The sequence below is a fragment of the Schistocerca cancellata genome, chromosome 1 (genome assembly GCF_023864275.1).
Source record: "Schistocerca cancellata isolate TAMUIC-IGC-003103 chromosome 1, iqSchCanc2.1, whole genome shotgun sequence".
NCBI classification, from domain to species: domain Eukaryota; kingdom Metazoa; phylum Arthropoda; class Insecta; order Orthoptera; family Acrididae; genus Schistocerca; species Schistocerca cancellata.
This window is the reverse complement of record NC_064626.1, coordinates 1,161,943,901-1,161,963,218: the sequence shown is the minus strand read 5'-3', so window position 1 is coordinate 1,161,963,218 and position 19,318 is coordinate 1,161,943,901. Positions and strand designations below refer to the sequence as shown.

The 19,318-nt window shown below is 41.4% G+C and overlaps 1 protein-coding gene across 1 annotated transcript in view; it reads right to left on the bottom strand.

Annotated features, from left to right (window-relative positions):
* LOC126093646 (mitogen-activated protein kinase 1) overlaps window positions 1-15,039 on the bottom strand; it is a 376,433-nt gene extending 361,394 nt beyond the window's left edge. Inside the window, exon 1 of the mRNA XM_049908735.1 lies at window positions 14,902-15,039. Coding sequence (XP_049764692.1) covers window positions 14,902-15,032 — 131 coding nt within the window. The 5' untranslated portion in view covers window positions 15,033-15,039. The remainder of the gene's footprint in view (window positions 1-14,901) is intronic.
* Window positions 15,040-19,318: the final 4,279 nt, after the last annotated feature.

Genomic DNA, 19,318 nt, shown 5'->3' with positions numbered 1-19,318 from the left:
TGCAAATTATCATGGAGTATCTGTATTATCTCATGTTTGGTTCTTTATTACCGTATGGCATAATGCCGTACGTGCCAGAAGATGAAAATGTGCACTTGAAATTCAGTGAACAGTTGAAACTAACTAATAGTGTGGAATGAAACATTTCGTTTCTAATAAATTGAGTGCCTCTGCGGAAAAGATTAATAAAAGTTACATTTATTTAGTAAACCTACAAAAACAACTTAACTGTAATGCAAGGCGATTAATGCTTGACTGCCAGAAACGTGGAAAATCAAATCAAATCAGAAAAACTAATATTTTAGCCTTCCGTAATTATGTGAATGCATTTTAATTCACTTGACAGCGCCAAGCCACAGAAATCCGTTTTGTTTTCATTTGATGTGAGAACTGTAAACGAGGAGAAAAGAGCAAAATCACTAAACGTAAACACGACTCACGTGGAGACTATCATCCTCCCCACTACAGCCCAAACTGTTCCGCGCATGCGCGAATCTGGCAGCTTGGATTTTTCCGGGTAACATCTAGCTGCTTGTTACTACTGCTGATACAGCTAACAGCAACACTTCAAGTAGCCAGAAGAGGGAATAGGTCCTGCCCATATGCAACTCAACTGCGCATGCGCGTGAGCCCGCTGGCAACGCAAGACAAGTTATGGAGGGGAGACTGCAAATTCCGTGTGAGACTTGAGTCTTGCGCTGGCAACTGCTCCAACGAACTTAATGTAAACACTTGTGACGTCACGCTCATGGGCAGCAGTTTATTGTTATGACGTATTCCATAGTCTTCGTGCTAAAGCCTTTGACATTTTTCTGCTTATCAGTTTTTACCAGTCAAAATTACAAAAATTTAACTGACGACTAAAACAAGGAAAAATTCCTGTAATTCTAAAAGTTTTCCAGGTTTTTCTCGGTTTTCCCCCGAAAAAAAACCGAGTTTTTCGGATTGTCCCGGAGCGTATACACTCTGTACACACTAACTTACGAACAGCACTACAACTTGAGTACAGAACTAAAACGGTCACTTGTCCTTTTGCGCGAGAGGGTGACGCGGGCAATAACAATACTTAGGGGGAAAAAGGAAAGCCCATGGACCCGACAGTATCTACGTTCAAGTCGTACAACAGCTCGTACCACTTGTTACCCTCGTTCCTAACCGAGACGCTAAGAATAATACCCGCAGTGTGGAAAACAGCAGCCACAGTAATCCTCACGAAAGCAGCAGATAAAGACCCAACCGATCCAAAAACATATTGGCCGATTTGTTTACTGAACACAATTGCTGAAGTTCTAGGAACGTCTTCCGTGTGACGGAGTACATTCACACAGGCATATACGGGACTGGACCGCAATCAAAATGCATTTCGGAAAAGCAATCAATTGACGAGGCGTTAAACCAAGCTCTCTGCGTAACAGGAAATGATTGAAAATATGAAACAGCCTTAATGATAGACATCGCAGACGCATCTGAGATCAAATGGTTCAAATGGCTCTGAGCACTATGGGACTTAACAGCTGAGGTCATCAGAACTCAGAACTACTTAAACCTAACTAACCTAAAGACATCACACACATCCATGCCCGGGGCAGGATACGAGCCTGCGACCGTAGTGGTCGCGTGGTTCCAGACTGAAGCGCCTAGAACCGCTCGGCCACCACGGCCGCCTATGTGAGATCCTCTGTCATCCTGCGATGTCTGCGCGTGTAGGGGCGGGGGCACGTGAGAACTGGCCAACCAGTACCTCAGCCTACGCGATTGCTGTAGGGACACGGTCGCTGAGTGGCGAACAGGGAACCAGAAAGTGTCAAAAGTTCCACTACGGAATACCTACAAGGATTGATATGTGGAACCCATCTTCTGGGGTCTAGCAACAGAACCTCTATTACATCTTGCGAAGAGCCTTGACTGATCCGATGGAATCGTAGCGTATGCCGATAACCAGCTGGGGCAGTGCCGGCAAGTTCCCACGCGCAGCTGCATATGAATAACTGGTGTACACAAACTGACCATTGCCCCGAACAAAACAGTTTGCATCCTACATGAAGGGAGACTCATAAGAAACCCATCGGGGAAGTCTCGTTGCCATTATTTGCATGCATTCCGAATCACCCATCCTGAACATCTCGTAACTCTAAGCATGATTTGCTTGCCGTCTGTGATCTTTTGTTGCGTATGTCTATCGTCGGCGATCCATCCACGGGAAGGGAACGTTTGTTCGGCACCCATATTTGGTGATACTCGACAGGTATAAACCACGAGTCGGCTTGCTGTCACCATCAACAATTCAAACAGGGCAGAAGGCTGCATATCGATACCAAGCTTTCACACGTAACACTTCTTTTTAACAACAAATTACATAAGTGAAAGAACACAGTTTACGTAGTTTATATAATTGAACAAAAGAGAAGCAACCTAATTGATCGTCGACCAGAATTGGGCAAAACAGTAAGTGTAACAGACTGAACCCTCATCACCATTTTCTCAGTGCATGGACAGTGACACAGGTGATACACTTTCGAAATAGTTTCATTTGACAAGGTTGTCCCTGGATTTACCAGCACTTGATGTCAGCCTATTCAACGATTTCCACATGGGCCGATCTAATGTACCTGACTGTAGACACTCAGCAGGATTTATCCACGTTAGAAGTTGGTCGGGTCTAACTGCCCACAGCTGTTCTCTGGTAGCAAGTGGAGAGAGCGCGCTCACCTTGAACTGAGGAGATTACTACTAGGTTTCAACCTAGACCTTGTGAGTTAATGACGATGGAATGGATGCATATGATTCAGTTCAACCTTTTTCCTTTCAACATCTGCAGCTACTTTATGAAGCGTATGACATGGTACACTATCCGTCACGCATTAAACATAGCTTGTAGGTGTCGGCTTCAGACATTCAGCGATAGTCGGGCAGTTTCATTCTGTGCGATGTCCACTTGCTTTGCTTGGGGGCAGATCTATACACTACAGGACATGTGTACTTCCCTGCAGATAAACAGAGTGCTGTGGTGCGATATCTGAAGACTCGGGGTTTTGCTTCCCTGTTACCGCCAGTGAGTTTCGGAATGGTGGTTCAAATGGCTCTATGCACTATGGGACTTAACATAAGAGGTCATCAGTCCCCTAGACTTAGAACTACTTAAACCTAACTAACCTAAGAACATCACACACATCCATGCCCGAGGTAGGATTCGAACCAGCGACCGTAGCGGTCGCGCGGTTCCAGACTGTAGCGCCTAGAACCGCTCGGCCACTCCGGCCAGCTACCACTGAGAACTGTTGGCAAGTCGAGGTGTGGGAGAACACCTGGTAACAATATTTCGAAATCATAGGCGGAAAGATCAGCTATAATTAATGCTTGAGTCAGACCTGGAGGTGAGCTCGGAAAGCCAAATGTCTAAACCTCTGCAGATCAGTGGCCTCTGACTGAAACCACCATTTCATTAACTTCGTTATGAAGTACGAATGACTTTCGCATGAAAGCACCGATCCTATGGTAAGACAGGCATCTAGTGGTACGGTGTGGTACTACGATAATGGTGGCCATTACATAGGGTTACCACATCTAGCGGGGACTTCGTTGGTACAGTAAGATGGGGGTGTAGAAATGGAGTAAAAATTTTATTTAATTTAATTACTTTTTATTTAGAACATCATTACATGGAACGTTTTGGGGCAGAAGTAGATGGTACACCATATTTTTCAGAAGATTTCACCTTTTACAGCAATGCTTCTTTCCCCTTTCACGTATTTATAAAACTCCGCGCAAGTCAGCTTATAGTACTGGCACTGTAAGACTGATTCCATAGTCCCTGGTAGCAGTCGATTACTTTCAGCATTCCACTGGGCCGATGTCAGCGAAAATGCTCTTACCAAAGTGGCGTTGTATGCAGAAACAGAAAACAAATATTCACGCTTGGTTTCTAAAAAACTCTTCAGGTACATATATTTCTGAAAACTATTGTTATCTGAAACTTCATACAATTTTAAGGCATATAATAGTGTTTGCAATCGTCGCCCATCTGGGGTTCCACATAACGTCATCCAATCTAATACCTGATCTTTATTAAAGGAAATAGCACATTCCTCAAAGTAACCAAATGCTATGAAATATAAAAGCCATTGTCTCTTCCTCAAATTTCGAAATAAAATTAATTTCTTCTTGGTTAGGGTTCTCTTTCTTTAATTTGTTTAAACCCATCTTGGTTTGCACACCAATAAAATTAGCAGTCCTCCTTTCATTCAGACGTTTTTGAGTGTCTATTGATAAGTTTCTTATTTCAATTATCGAGACCTTATTCTTCACCAGGCTCCCAAATTGCTGCAGATTTCAATGCTGGACCACAAGTGTAAGATTGCGAAACATACAACGCAACATCACCGATATGGGCACTCGGAGCTGAAGGCCCACTCTTGCACTCTTGATGACTGCACCACACAAAGCTTTACGCCTCGCCTAGGACCGTCAACACCGACATTGGACTGTTAATGACTGAAAACATGTTGCCTGGTCGGACGAGTCTCATTTCAAATTGCATCGAGTGAACGGACGTGTAGGGGTATGGAGACAACCTCATAAATCCATGGACCCTGCATGTCATAAGGGGACTGTTCAAGCTGGTGGAGGTTCTGGAAATGTGTGGGGCGTGTGCAGTTTGAGAGACTGGGACCACTGATACGTCTAGATATCACTGACAGGTGACACGTAAGTGAGTATCCTGTCTGATCCCCTGCATCCATTCGTGTCCATTCTGCATTCCGATGGACTTGGATAATTCCATCAGGACAATGCGAGACCCCACACGTCCAGAAACGCTACAGAGTGGCTTCAGGAACGCTCTCCTGAGTTGACACACTTCCGCTGGCCACTAAACTTCCCAGACATCAACATTATTGAGTATATCTGGGATGCCTTGCTAAGTGTTGTTCAGAAGAGAGCTCTGCCCCCTCGTACTGTTACGGATTTATGGACAGCCGTGCAGGATTCATGGTGTCCATTCCCTCCAGCACTACTTCAGGCATTAGTCGAATCCATGCCACGTCGTGTTGCGTCACTTCTACGTGCTCGCGGGGGCCCTACACGATATCAGGCAGGTGTACCAGTTTCTTTGGCTCTTCAGTGTATATTTCTTATGTCAATTATCGAGACTTTATTCTTCTCCACGATTTATATATTTCTTTCAAACGGAGCAGAGTTTAACATCAGGAACACAATGAACATTTCACTGATCAGGCAACTGAAAAAATCTATTTTTAAATTGTTTAAATGGAATCCAACGCTCAAGAATTCTCTCAACTGCTGACATTAACAGCCATCTTGTTTTTGAGTGAGATAGAAGAGTCTGATGCTTGACATAAATGTACAAGCAGAACACTTTCAATTTCTCTATACTTACCTTGAAAAGTAATTGAATTTTTCATGAGAATTATTTCAATGTTGACAGTTAACACTCCAACAAGGCTTGATATAGTACTGTGGAGAATATGGGCAAGGGATCCAGTTCCTTGTATATTTTTTCGTAGCTCATCTTTAATTTGGTGAAAAACGTGCCGCTGGCCACGTCGAGGAAGCCCACCGAAGGTTTTGTCTCCACAAAAAGCGATTAATTTATCTAATGGAACTCGCAGCTCTCTTAAAGTGTCTAGACAAAACTTTGCAATTGTCCTCTACGACAACTTCTGTTGGATTCCGTCAGTTTCAGTAGAGTATTGAACAACTAACGCAAACATCTTTTCAGTCTTGTGGTTCGATGTCTCAGTGCATATGCCGTAAAATGAATAAAATGTATAAATAGGTTTTGATGTTGATGCTACCGCGAAACTGTTTATATGATTCTTCGTAGAAATGTGATGCCCCACATCTGCCTTACCTCCGGGAATTACTTAAACACCTAGGTATTTCACACAGCGCTTCCTGATCCGTACGTCCTTTCTTGAGAAGGATCACTCTTTTGTGTGATCATCCGAAAAGTGACATTTTCCATCCTTTGGCATTTTCATAAGCTATGATAAAATAAGCACTGTCGTGCGTGGTCGGTACTTGGATGGGTGACCATCCAGGCCACCATGTGCTGTTGCCATTTTTCGGGGTGCACTCAGCCTCGTGATGCCAGTAGCGGCTTCGGTCAAGAATACCATACGACCGGGAGAGCGGTGTGCTGACCCTACGCCCCTCCCATCCGCATCCTCCACCAAGGATGACACGGCGGTCGGATGGTTCCGGTAGGCCACTCGTGGCCTGAAGACGGAGTGCTTTTTATGATAAAATAAGTTTATTAGACGGTAAACAACCGACAATAACAGTTCAGTCACAGAAGTACACTTCACGCCCTATATGGCCGCAGCAAACAGACATTACTGACTTGCACTAGTAGTTCGTATTATGTTTAGAAAGAATCGTCGTGTGAGATCGCTATTCAAAGGGGAAGTGCCCGATTCCTCCGCATGGCACTGCTGTAACAGTTCCAGCCGCGTACTGTTGGAGAAGCAATGTATTTTCTCGAATGATGGCGCTATACTAGAAGGCGCTTATACAGGATACGCAACATGGAACGCCATCTGTGAGACGACCAGTCAACATAAACTTGTTGACATAAATGTAACTATGGCTGCATTTACATGTTAAACGGCGTTACTTCAGAACCATAGCCAAGCTCGCGACAGTATTTTGCAAAATCGGGACAAAATTGGTCTTGTCGGAATGTCGAGACAAGAGGTTCCATAATGGCGACGATCCCGATATATCGGGACAGATGGCGACCCGACAATTGCAGCAAGTCACCTATCGGCAGCAGTCAGCGCAGAGATTGTGCTACGTGATAGAAGAAGCTTGTGGCCTTTTTTTGTTGTGATCATATTTGGTTCAATGACAGTGAAAGTAGTACGGTACATCTAAAATTATTGTAACGTAAATCTGAGTTTGTACTAATGCTGTTATGCGTGGTTTTGAAACGAAACAAATGGAGCTATAGGTACATTTGATATTAATTTATTAAATTTTACGACTTTTTTGCTTATTATTTACGACTATAATTTGCTTTAGGCATCATGAGTTCACGAAAATTTTGAGACGTGGGACTGTGTCTGGGAAAAATGCGAAACTGCTTTCAAATTACCACACAGATGGAAGGTAGCAAACAGGATGTCACAGTGGTTCCAAATTGAAACCACATCCTTAAACCAAATCATTGCCTACTTTTTGCCAATTTATTCTTGTATTCGTTGGTTACTATGTTGATAACGATCAATTCTGTGAAAAATTTAAAAATTTGTGTTTTTGCACTATTGGGACTCGAAGGGTTAAGACGACAGCTTGCGATAAGTAGAAAATGCCCAATCTGGCACAAATACTCAGTTGCCAGCACCGGTTCGTAATTTAACTATGAGTTCAGTTATTTAGAGCTAATTGTAGGGTTGGGTGAAGGTTTAAGAGACGCCATGGACTCCAGTAGGCTTAAAAGAGGACGGTACGGACTATTTTCGTGCTATGGGGTGCGCCCTTCGACGATACGAACCAGCAATTTACAAAAAATCGCGTTATATAGTTCATGATTAACTCAGTTTCCAGCAGACAGGCTTTAGAAGAGGAAAAACAACAGATAATCAAGATTCCATAAGGCAAACCACTGATAAAGATGGAACGAAGAGAGATACATTGCCTTCCTGTAGGCTTCACACATAGGCATGAGACAGCATTAAAAGACGACCAGTTTGGCACGAAATTCTGTATGTTAAAATCACTACGAAATTCATCTGGCTGATGAAAGTGTTTATGAGGAAATCAAAATACACGGGGAGGCAAAGCCTGCAGGGGAAAGAGTGACTGTTTCAGGATAGCCACAAGTCGCACTCAATGCGTTTTAATGAGAGCTTTCGATTTAACAGCATCATCATCAGAAACCCTGGAATTTACAGTTTGAAGTACGGAAGTTGGCTGATTACATTGATGCTGCCAGAGATTAAGCCAATGTAATCTGCCAACTACTGTGCTTTAAACTGTAAATTCCAATTTCTGAGGATCCTCTTGTTAAAGTGAGCGAAATTGGTCATTAAAACATACTGGGTGCGTCTTGTGACTGACCTGAAAAACTCAAGAGTGAAATGTTAGAAGAATTAGAAGAGCTTATTATCGTGACAGTATTTACTCGTCTCTCGTTTAACCTAGTCCTAGAAATGGTGTTAGGCAAGTGGCAAATTTTGGCATATGAGTTCGACTAAGTCGCAGGATAAATATTCTAGCCTATGTTCATAAGGTTGTATTTATAGACCAAACTGAAAAGTTCAAGGCGATGTTGAGAACATTAACAGAGAACTTCCAAAATGGCGTGCTGAAGATAGTCCACGAAACAGCAAATACCTCACTGTCAGCATAAGCAGGAAGACTAATACTAAATTAGAAATCGATGGAAAAGTTTCTGAAAATGTAGAAAGCATGAAGTATCTCGGGGATCTCTTGCAATGTAAAAATCTAATGGATTTTAACTATTGGCCATGACGCAAGTACGCCACAAGGCACGCTTTAAACTTGATAGTTACTCTTTCGTGCCATACCACGGTGGAAAGTTTATGGGCTTTTCATTTTCGGTGAAGCAACTGTAACTTGTGTTTCTTAAAATGGCTCCGACCGCTATGGGACTTAACATCTGAGGTCATCAGTCCCCTAGAACTTACGAGGGAACCTCCCCATCGCACCCCCCTCACATTTAGTTATAAGTTGGCACATTCGATAGGCCTTGAAAAACTAAACACATATCAATCGAGAAAACAGGAAGAAGTTGTGTGGAACTATGAAAAAATAAGCAAAATATACAAACTGAGTAGTCCACGTGTAAGATAGGCAACATCAAGGATAGGCTGGGCTAGGGAGCGCCGTGGTCCCGTGGTTAGCGTGAGCAGCTGCGGAATGAGAGGTCCATGGTTCAAGTCTTCCCTCGGGTGAAAACATTACTTTCTTTATTTTCACAAAGTTATGATCTTACCGTTCGTTCATTGACGTCTCTGTTCACTGTAATAAGTTTAGTGTCTGTGTTTTGCGACCGCACCGCAAAACCGTGTGATTAGTAGACGAAAGGACGTGCCTCTCCAATGGGAACCGAAAACATTTGATCGCAAGGTCATAGGTCAACCGATTCCTCCACAGGAAAACACGTCTGATATATTCTATACGACACTGGTGACGTCATGTGCGTCACATGACAGGAATATGTTGTCGACTCACCTAACTTGTACACTTGGTGAATGGGTAAAAAGGTTCTTCTACCTTGCCCGATTTAGGTTTTCTTGTGGATGTAATAATCACTCCTAAAAAAGTGATGAAAACATATGCGTATGTCACATAAACTGAAAATAAAATGTAAAAATTTTCACCCGAGGGAAGGCTTGGACCAAGGACCTCTCGTTCTGCAGCTGCTCACGCTAACCACGGGACCACGGCAGCCGTGAGCTTACTGTTTCCTTGTTGTTGCCTATCTTGCGCATGGACTACTCAGTTTGTATATTTTTCTTATTTTTTCATAGTTCCACACAACTTCTTCCCGTTTTCTCGATTGATCTGTGTCCAGTTTTTCAAGGCCTATCCACTGTGCCAACTTATAACTAAATCTGAAGGGGGTGCGATGGGGAGGTTCCCTTGTTAGAACTACTTAAACCTAACTAACCTAAGGACATCACACACATCCATGCCCGACGCAGGATTCGAACCTGCGACCGTAGCGGTCGCGCGGTTCCAGACTGAAGCGCCTACAACCTGTGTTTCTTATTTTGATGCACTATAACTACGGCTGTTTCCTCAATGGGAAGAAGGCGAATCACAGAACTTTATTTACGGACAAGATGGTGCGTCACCTCACTGGCTTAATTCAGTACGCGATTGGTTAAACGGTGTTGTAACCGCCCGCTGGGTTGGTCGCAAGAGGCCGGGTGACAGAGCTTGTTTCGCATGGCCTCCACTTCCACCCGATCTGACGCCATGCGGTTTTTACCTTTGGTGTTCGTAAAGGATCGTGTGTATGCGCCTCCGCTACCAGCTTATGTACCCAAGTTCTGAAATAGGACTGAAGCAGTTGTTGGCAACAATTACTTCACACACAGTGATCAAGGTTGGGGAAGAACTCGCCTATCGTCTCAATGTGTGATCAATGGTGCTCACACTGAAACTTGAGTTGCTCTTTCACTTGATATTATTTATAATTGTAACTCGAATGTAATAAATTCTACAAAGCCTTAAAACCCCGATGTTCATTTTTAAACACCCGGGGTACTTTGACATAGTTATGATTGAACCATCCGCTCGTACCCCAAATTATCCATGTGCAACGACAGTCCAAGTAACGACCGCAACCAAGTTGGCATAGCTAAACTTGTGTAAGGGGATTGCTAAACATCCTATCATGAATCCCACATGCCGCTGCTCAACTCTGTCGGGAAGAGGATCTTACTCTTTTAAGATGAAACGAAACTTTTTAAACGGCTGAACTGATAGCAACAATGATTGCTGTAACGGTTGTAAACGAAGTTTGAACTACAGATGCTTCAGTCAACTGTTGGCTGCTATGTGAAGCAAGCTCACTGTAGCAGCTGCGACTGATGTGAAGAGCGGGTCGAGCGGTGGGGAGGATATCGTGCAATTGTCACACATTTCGTTTTAAAGCCTCCACTCATGAACAAAGCCAAGCTGCGCTGCATGAACTCGTGGGTTTAAATGAGGCCGTGGAAGTAATTATACACGGAGATTGCAAGGAAATATCCAGATATCGAAATGCAAGACAGCTGAGGGAAAGTGAGCGAGGTAGTTCTGACAGTAGACATCTCAAGTACAAAACACTATACGAAAAACTGAAAGCGAATAAGTTGTATGTGTGATGGTAGCTGTGGACGCTAACTTGAGAAACAGCCCATTTACAATAATTTTTCAGCTCAGTTCGACAACTTTGGTGGCAATGCGCAGGGTTTTTTTTTTTTTTAATCGATTCGTGATCGTGAAGTAAACTTGGATGTATAATTATTACGGAAAACAGCGAACGAAACAAGTGAGAATAGGCGAACGTGCACTGAATATCGCTAGTTTGCTAATAGGTTTATGGACACCCTCACCCCGCCCCCTTTTTTTTACGAAGGGGGTAATTCTTGCGGTAAAATCCTCAGTTATCTGGAAATCGGCATATGGTAACTGGGACTTACGAGTTATTCTTAAATAGTTTCAAACATGAGCTGAATGAAAAGCGATTAAGAGTGTCACGTAATAGGGTGACCTTTCACCGCGGTAATGCTACGTCCTACAATACACCAGTCACAATGGTAAAAGTGAATTAATTGTGTTTCAAATTCGACTATATTCTCCAGATTATCTAAAAAAGATTTCTTTCTGCTCCCAGCCTTGAAAACGTGGCTTGGTGGCAAGAGTTAAACAAACCATATATCTTCCTTGGGAATAAATACGTAGGCACATTTTAGGACGAAATGTGTATCCACAGATGGGGACGGCTAGAAAACAATTTTTGTTCTAAAAAGGCGTACACTGCAGAGTTAATGACACAAGGAATTATCAGTACATTGCATCTGGTGTTAAAAATACACTCTGAGAACCTTTACTGTCAAAGTAACTGCCTCATGAGTAAACAGCAAATCTGGTCACTTAGATGTCTAAGACAGGACTGGCCTTGCCTTTAAAAAAAAATAAAAAGCAAAGACGAACATGTAACTCTGACGCTGTCTTGGTTTACTTATGGCAAGAAACTCATTTCTGTCCATATTCAGTGTGGTATGGGAAAAGTTTGATAATGTATCCTTGAAATAATTCAGATGTATTGTTGAAGACTAGAACTCTTCAATCAATGACCATCAGACAAAACTATTAACTGATCTGGGTATAAGGAACACAAGAATATCGACCAACAATGTTTTGCTGACTCACTCAACTAGGTGTGCCTTTGCAGACACTTTAAGATAACTTTATTTGCTTTGATATTCCTTATCTCTGAATGCTATGTAGACCCCTACACTGCATCTAGAGCAGGATTTAGGTATCATGCATGACAACTGACAAATCATGCCATAAATATTGTCAAAATAAGAGGAATAGTGATAAAACATATGACCCCAGCATCTAAAAACATTAAGAAAGAAAACTCGCAACTTCTCACTGCAATGGGGAAGTACAAAAAGTGAGTTATTGAGCACATTCTGTCCAATACATTTGCAAAGACATAGCAGTCTCCATGGGGAAGTATCAGACTCAAAACACACAGGTCCAGGGTTGAATTTTCAGTTGGTTCTTGTATTTTTTGGTCACATGGTTTCTTTTTACCTCTGCAATTATCTGTTAGTGTGAAAAATACCATATCTTATGTGTTGATTACAGTTCACTTTTAACTGTAGTTCCCTTGTAACTGCTTGGATAAGTCAGTTGTAAGATGAGAATAAGACAAGGGCATACAACTTTCAATTGTGGACAGTGTTACATTTCACCACTGCTCAAAGAAATGCAGTCATATTAATGTAGCACTGAATGCCATCTTATAGTTGGTGAACAACAGTACAATCAGACATGAAGGACGGGACTCCTTTAGATCACACACAACACACTGCTTCTGTCAGTACTCTTACAGTTGTGGAATACCACACACAAAGGACCAATTCCTGAATATAATGAACTTTAATGAAATAATGAAAATCTCTATTTACATAACTACATCCACCCACAAAGCCAACATAACCCAGTCAAATACAATATCACCATCCCCAGAACAGTGTTATGAAAGAAAACAATATTTCAGAGACACCCAATGACAACAAAACACCTAGCCATTTACTATAATTCAACATTCTATTTTCTGATTATTTACACATCAAAACCATTTACTTAATAAGATCATAGGATTACAATACAAATGTGAAAAACCATCTTGCTCAGGATATGTTTGTGTAATATTGTATGTAGGTGCTATAGATATAGTAGAAATAGTGTGTTTTGACTTTGTGCACACAGTAGATGAATAAATATGGACATGAAGTGGAAAGGTCGATAAAGTGAAAAACAAGAACACTCCCCCCCTCCCCCCCACTGTGGATCCGAGATACACTGCACACGTAGAGATTTAAATTGAGCTATTTCTTAGGAAGTAATTTAAAATAGTAGACAATCAAGCATTTATTACAAAAACACAACAATGCCAATATCTGAGGTATTACTTGAAAGTCAATAAAATACAAAAACTGTATGAGACTTGGAGTATCTGTGTACTCAGAATAAAACAATAAAAGTATAGAGCATACAGCAAATCAACATTCTGACACTTTACACAGTTATTGTGGCAGGGCTCATAAAAGCTGATGACACTATTCCTTCTAATTAGAATGGGCAGTAATACATAAAAAAGACCTCTGTTCTAGACAACACAGAACACACCAACTAATGAAGAATAATGTACATATGTCCTTCAACAATAACAAACTTTACATAACCGAAAATGAGGGTCCCAGCTGCAAAATGTGTTCTTTTTCTCCATTTGTGTAGAGTTTCTAAGAATTTCTAAGAGAAATACATGTCTGTTGACTTTTCTATTTACTTGCACAGTAAATATATATTACTCTGTGAGAATAAGGAAGAAAGAGTAGTGTCCAGGTCTACAGACTATTCTTGATAGCAAAATTGCTATGATCCAGTGAAATATTGCATCTAGTGGAATCCATAGGCTTTTGGCATATGTATGTTCATAGCATATTTAAGCAGTGAAGTGTGCTGTCTCTATTGCCGCTTTCACACATTCATTTAATGTGGTATTTGGTGACTGAACTAAACACTTAATGGTAAAGCATGGCTGCCTTAACTGTCAAATCTATGACAATTTGTGTTGCTATGTTACGTTTGAAATTTAGTAATTGATTACGTATTCGAGCATCAATAGCAGCCACCAATAACAGTTTTATGGACAATTTGAACAGTTTCATAAAGGAAAATTATACGGCAGGAATCCTTCGAAATGATCTGATCTTGAACGAAAATTAGGTGTCTAAAAAGGTATTATTGTTTACTGAAAACTGTGAGAACATCCTTTTATTTCTATCAAGGCAAAAATGACGTTACAGAAATTAAATCGGCATATCTGCAACACTACACACAAAAAAAAGGAAATGACTCATGAGCAATATGATAGTCCCCAACACATTTCGATTACTTTGTCTTAAAACATATCTGTCGGTAACTGTAAACAAACAAGGAAGGAAACAGTTATCAAACGGAAATCATTCATTCGATGAATCATGTTAATGATCGCTAATTAATACTACAGAAAAGGGACTAGTAAATAGTATGACCAAACTAATATTTATATTTCTGCAATCATTACTCAATGGATCACGAAAGTTTATTCGCTTTTAAGCAAGAACATAACCTATTTACACAGCTGTGTATAAATTACATCAAAATTCCATGAACTATAGCCAAGTTTCGGATAACTGCCTTCGGAAAAAAAAGCTTAACAACCAACCAAAAGGCAGAGAGCTAAGGTGAATTTACGTCAGAACTGTTTCTCCCTCTGTAAACAAACACTGCAGTTTGATGTTGCAAGTAGACGATAATTTCACGTTACTGAAAAACATATTGCTCCTTCCATTCACGAAAAACGAAAAATTTGTTGGCAAATATAGTTCCTTTCGGCACAATGGTTTTCTGCTCTACACATATATGTAAGAACGCCGATTTCGACAGTAATACAACGATGTGGTCGCTGAAAACGAAGGATGGCGTGTGATTACGTAAAATCGTGACTTGAAATAGCCTAGTTAACAATGACATTACTTTTCTGAATGTCAACAACTGTGCATGACGCTTCGGCAGCTGACACCGATATGGCATTTAACAAATATGTATGAAATAAACTGATAATAAGAGAGTATTACTTACACAACCATTCCATAAGCACCTTCTCCTATGTATGAAAGGTTGGTATAACGCGGTCCAACTTCAAATAATTGCCCCCGAACAACTTCAGCATTTGGATTACCTACGGCAGCACTTCCACCCTCCGCCGCCATTTTGACAACTACCTTGCAGCACGGAATATAACTTGCGCGAGTCGCCACAAGGCGCGGTTTCTGTCTCCGTTTCTCCCTCGTGATGGATTCTGGGAAGATGAAGCGCCATGTTTGAATTCGTCGCCGGCATTTCAGCGTTGGTTATGCAGCGAACGTATTCGGTGGAAAATTATTTCGCATCAGAAACAAATAGCGAGTGTAAATTTCAGCTACTTGTGCTTTATTTTTATTGTGGAGGTTAAAAGACATCTGTAGCGTGATTCAGGTGAAATATATCTGAAATAAAGACATCACGAGCCCGTTAAAGTTGAAACTTACTGGTAAATTAAAACTGTGCGTTGGATAACTCAGTCGATAAGCGTATTTGCAGGCGCATGGTAAGATTCTGGCTTCGAGTCCGGTCTGACACACAGTTTTTACCTGTCAGGAAATTTCAAAACAGCACACGCTCTTATGCAAAGAGGTAGGTTCATTCTGGAGACATAGAGAATTATTTATTTTCTGAACTTCCCGTTTGTCCAGACGTCTGTATTCCCACTTCGTGCAACTAGTTCGTTATTCTGAAACTAAACTTGCGCACTCCACTACTAATTTGCATATTTTATCAAATGCTACCCAGTGCTGTCATTTCTATATTTTACTGCTATTTGGAGTGACACATTTTTCAGCAATAATATCATAAATTTCTGTTGTAGTACTAAATAACATCTCAGACGATGTGCGAATATGGACCAGTATCCGATCTCGAGTGGCTTGTAATACTGGATGCAACTGGCCGGATAGGGTGGAGAAGCAAGAGCCCAGTTTTGCTAAACACTGATTCCACTTAAGCGGCTTCCGAAGATATTTCCATCTGTCTCTGCGTGTAAAAACAAGTTTTTTGCTGTCGCTTACATGAACTAAATCATATGGCTTGTAAATGTTCACCGAAACAAGACATACCGAATATACCGACGGAATTCGCGTTGGTTTCACTACGGAATGTCTCTCACAGACCCCGTTAACCACATTTGTAGGTCAAAGAAAGGAATATTGGGATTTAGAACCTCCCCAACGACTAGATGACCAGAAAAAAACCAAAAGCTCGTCGTAGTTTCTTATCCCTTTTTTCATTTGCTTGAATATAATTACAGAAACTGCACAAAATATATACGTTAACTAGCGAGATTTTCAGGACGCTCCGGAAACTGAATTCCTAATCGTTTTGCAGCACACTATCCAACGTATCATGGCCACAGGAACTATTAAACTATTAAAGCACTGTCGTAGACAGGCTCAGAGTAGACTAGCATGCTACGTATTCTGTTAATGAAACAGACAGTGGTGTCCCACGAACTTAAAACACCCAGAACGTTTACACCTCACTTCTTCGAGACTGAGATGAAAATTTTTTCTTACACACGAAACGGACAGCATCTGTCTGACGCGGATCCAAGGGTGGGGTCATACGTCATAAACCCCACTCGTAAAGAATATTTTATTAAAATGTTTTACATTTGTACATGAATTAATTTTCAAATTCCTCAGTTAACTTTGGAAGAATAATGTAGAATGAAAACTTAGGTGTACCACAAATGGCAAAGAATCGTTGAACATTGAGAGTTATGTTTAACACTTGATTGGGCTTGGGGACTGGCTAGCTGTAGGAAACATCGAAACCAGGAAATGCCGTCGATCCACTGGCTGACCATGCCGTGTGGCTAGGGCCTCCCGTCGGGTAGACCGTTCGCCTGGTGCAAGTCTTTCGAGTTGACGCCACTTTGGCGAATAGCGTGTCGATGGGGAGAAAATGATGATGATAAGGACAACACAACACCCAGTCTCTGAGCGGAGAACATCTCCGACCCAGCCGGGAATCGAACCCAGGCCGTTAGGTATGACATTCTGTCGCACTGACCGCTGAGCTACCAGGTGCGGACTGGCTGACCATATCTGCTGCTGACAACAAATCCTACACGTTTCGATAGTAAGCCAAGACAAAAAGGGAAATGCCCTTCACTAAGAAATAAACTCGGGAGGACCGAATTTACCCAAACTTAATGGGGGAACGACTGTAAGGAACAGCAGTCATCCAATCACGCGCTCGCCTAACCATACGCTGTAGAGCTTTGTTAACAACCATAGTGATAAGTGAAATACTGATGTTGCTCTGTGCACACTTCAATCATAACGTAAATTAAGACGTCGTCTAACTTGTGACTGTTTGTTGCTAGTATAGTTTTTAAATAAATTGCATTACACATATACAGTCCCTGGCCAAATTATTAGACGCACTGCACATTTTTAATGTTATTTGTAATAATTACGTGTTACGCGTTTAAGGCGTGTTACGTGTTGAATGAAAGCGATTAATCGGAAATTTTATGACAGTTATTCAGGGTACTTATTAAATTGTTGAATTTTGCATCTATTGCTACGTGACATTGGATTGCTGACTTATTATAGCTATCAATGTGCAGAGTAAAGCTCACAGGAGAGGACCTGTTCAACGGCGTTCTCGCGTCTAATACTTTGTTCGCTTTGATTATCACTGTTCGACATGGGTTCTATTTCTGATATTAAAGTATGTGCTTCTAGACCATTTTACCATGGGAAATTCAAATATGTAAACAAAATGTCATTGTCAGGGATACTTTTTATGTTATATGTATATATATGTATATTCACAATTCATGGCAAACACAGAGACGTTATAGAGAAATACGGGTATGTTGCCGCATCATGTAGTGATATAACGTGATAATTTGTTGTGCAACAGCAGGGGGAAGAATCAGACATCATTAGGTTATCCCCCGCCACACCTATGTCATTAACATCACCTGAAACATCTCATTAACTCGAACGGCGACAGCCGGTCGCTGCCTCGGCAGTAAAGCTTCACGCCTCCTAGGGGCAGGTGCATCGAGTTTACAACAGTGGTGTTAGCCGCAATTTGTGTCAGTCTTAACGAGTGGGTGTTTTGGCTGACAAGTAACTGTCTGTCATATTTCCGAGCACGGTTGAAATTTTTAGTTCCTGTGTGTAAACTGATTGAGCCTGGTGCTGAAGGTAAAACGCCTGCTTGTCTTTACACATCAGCGTTCCTCTGGTTCCCTACTATTAATTTAATACAGGGGTATTACCAAAGTGGTATTTTTAAATTTGCAGAAATGCCACGTCGTCGTGGATGTCGATATAAGCCGGACAACTTCTGCTACATCTGTGGAAAGTTCACTTTTGCCAGAAATAGGAAGAAAATTTCTTGAGTCATAAAGAAAGCATGCAAACATTACTTTGGAGTAGAGGTAGAAGACCAAGATAAAGAATGGGCACCACATTTCTGTTGTGCTACATGTTACTGCAAACTAATTCAGTGGTGGAAAAGTAAAGAGAATGTGGCTTTGTTTGCTGTTCCCATGGTGTGGAGGGAGCCTAAGGACCATGTTACTGATTGTTATTTCTGTCTAACAAAAATTCAGGGTTTTACAAACAAAAAGTCGAAGAGGCACGTTGTTTACCCAGATCTGCCTTCAGCGAGAATGCCAGTGCAGCATTCCGACAACCTTCCAGTACCTTCAAGAGCTCGAGGTCAAATTCCGAGTGACAGTGAAATAAGTAGTACTGAAGAAATCACAGATGATGATTCTTTATATCACTCCACAAGTGAATCGTTGCCAAATTTGTTAACACAGGTAGATTTAAATGATTTAGTACGTGATCTAGGACTAAGTAAACAAAAGGCACAGCTGCTTGGTTCAAGATTACAAGAGTATAATCTACTGCACCAAAGTACTAAAATCAGTGTGCTCATGCACAGAGAACATGCCTTTCTTTCTTATTTTTCAACTGACGAAGCACTGACATTTTGCAATGACGTTGCTGACCTGATGAAAGTGCTGAACTTCACTTATATTTCACAGGAGTGGAGACTTTTCATAGATGCATCGAAAACAAGTCTGAAGGGTGTTTTGCCCCATAACGGAAATAAAATACCCTCTGTTCCAGTAGCTTACGCTAGTTTGACAAAAGAGAATTACGAATTCGTACAAAGGATGCTGAATTCATTAAAATACAATGAACACAAATGAAAAATATGTGCAGATTTCAAGGTAATTGCTATGGTACTGGGAGTGCAACAAGGCTACACAAAGTATGCCTGTTTTCTTTGCCAGTGGAATAGTCGAGACTGAAATTCTCACTACGTAAAAAAGAAATGGCCTAGGCGAAGATGGAAAGTTGGCGAAAAATTAGGTACAACGTGAAAGTCTGGTAGCTCCTGAATATATACTACTTCCACCGCTTCACAT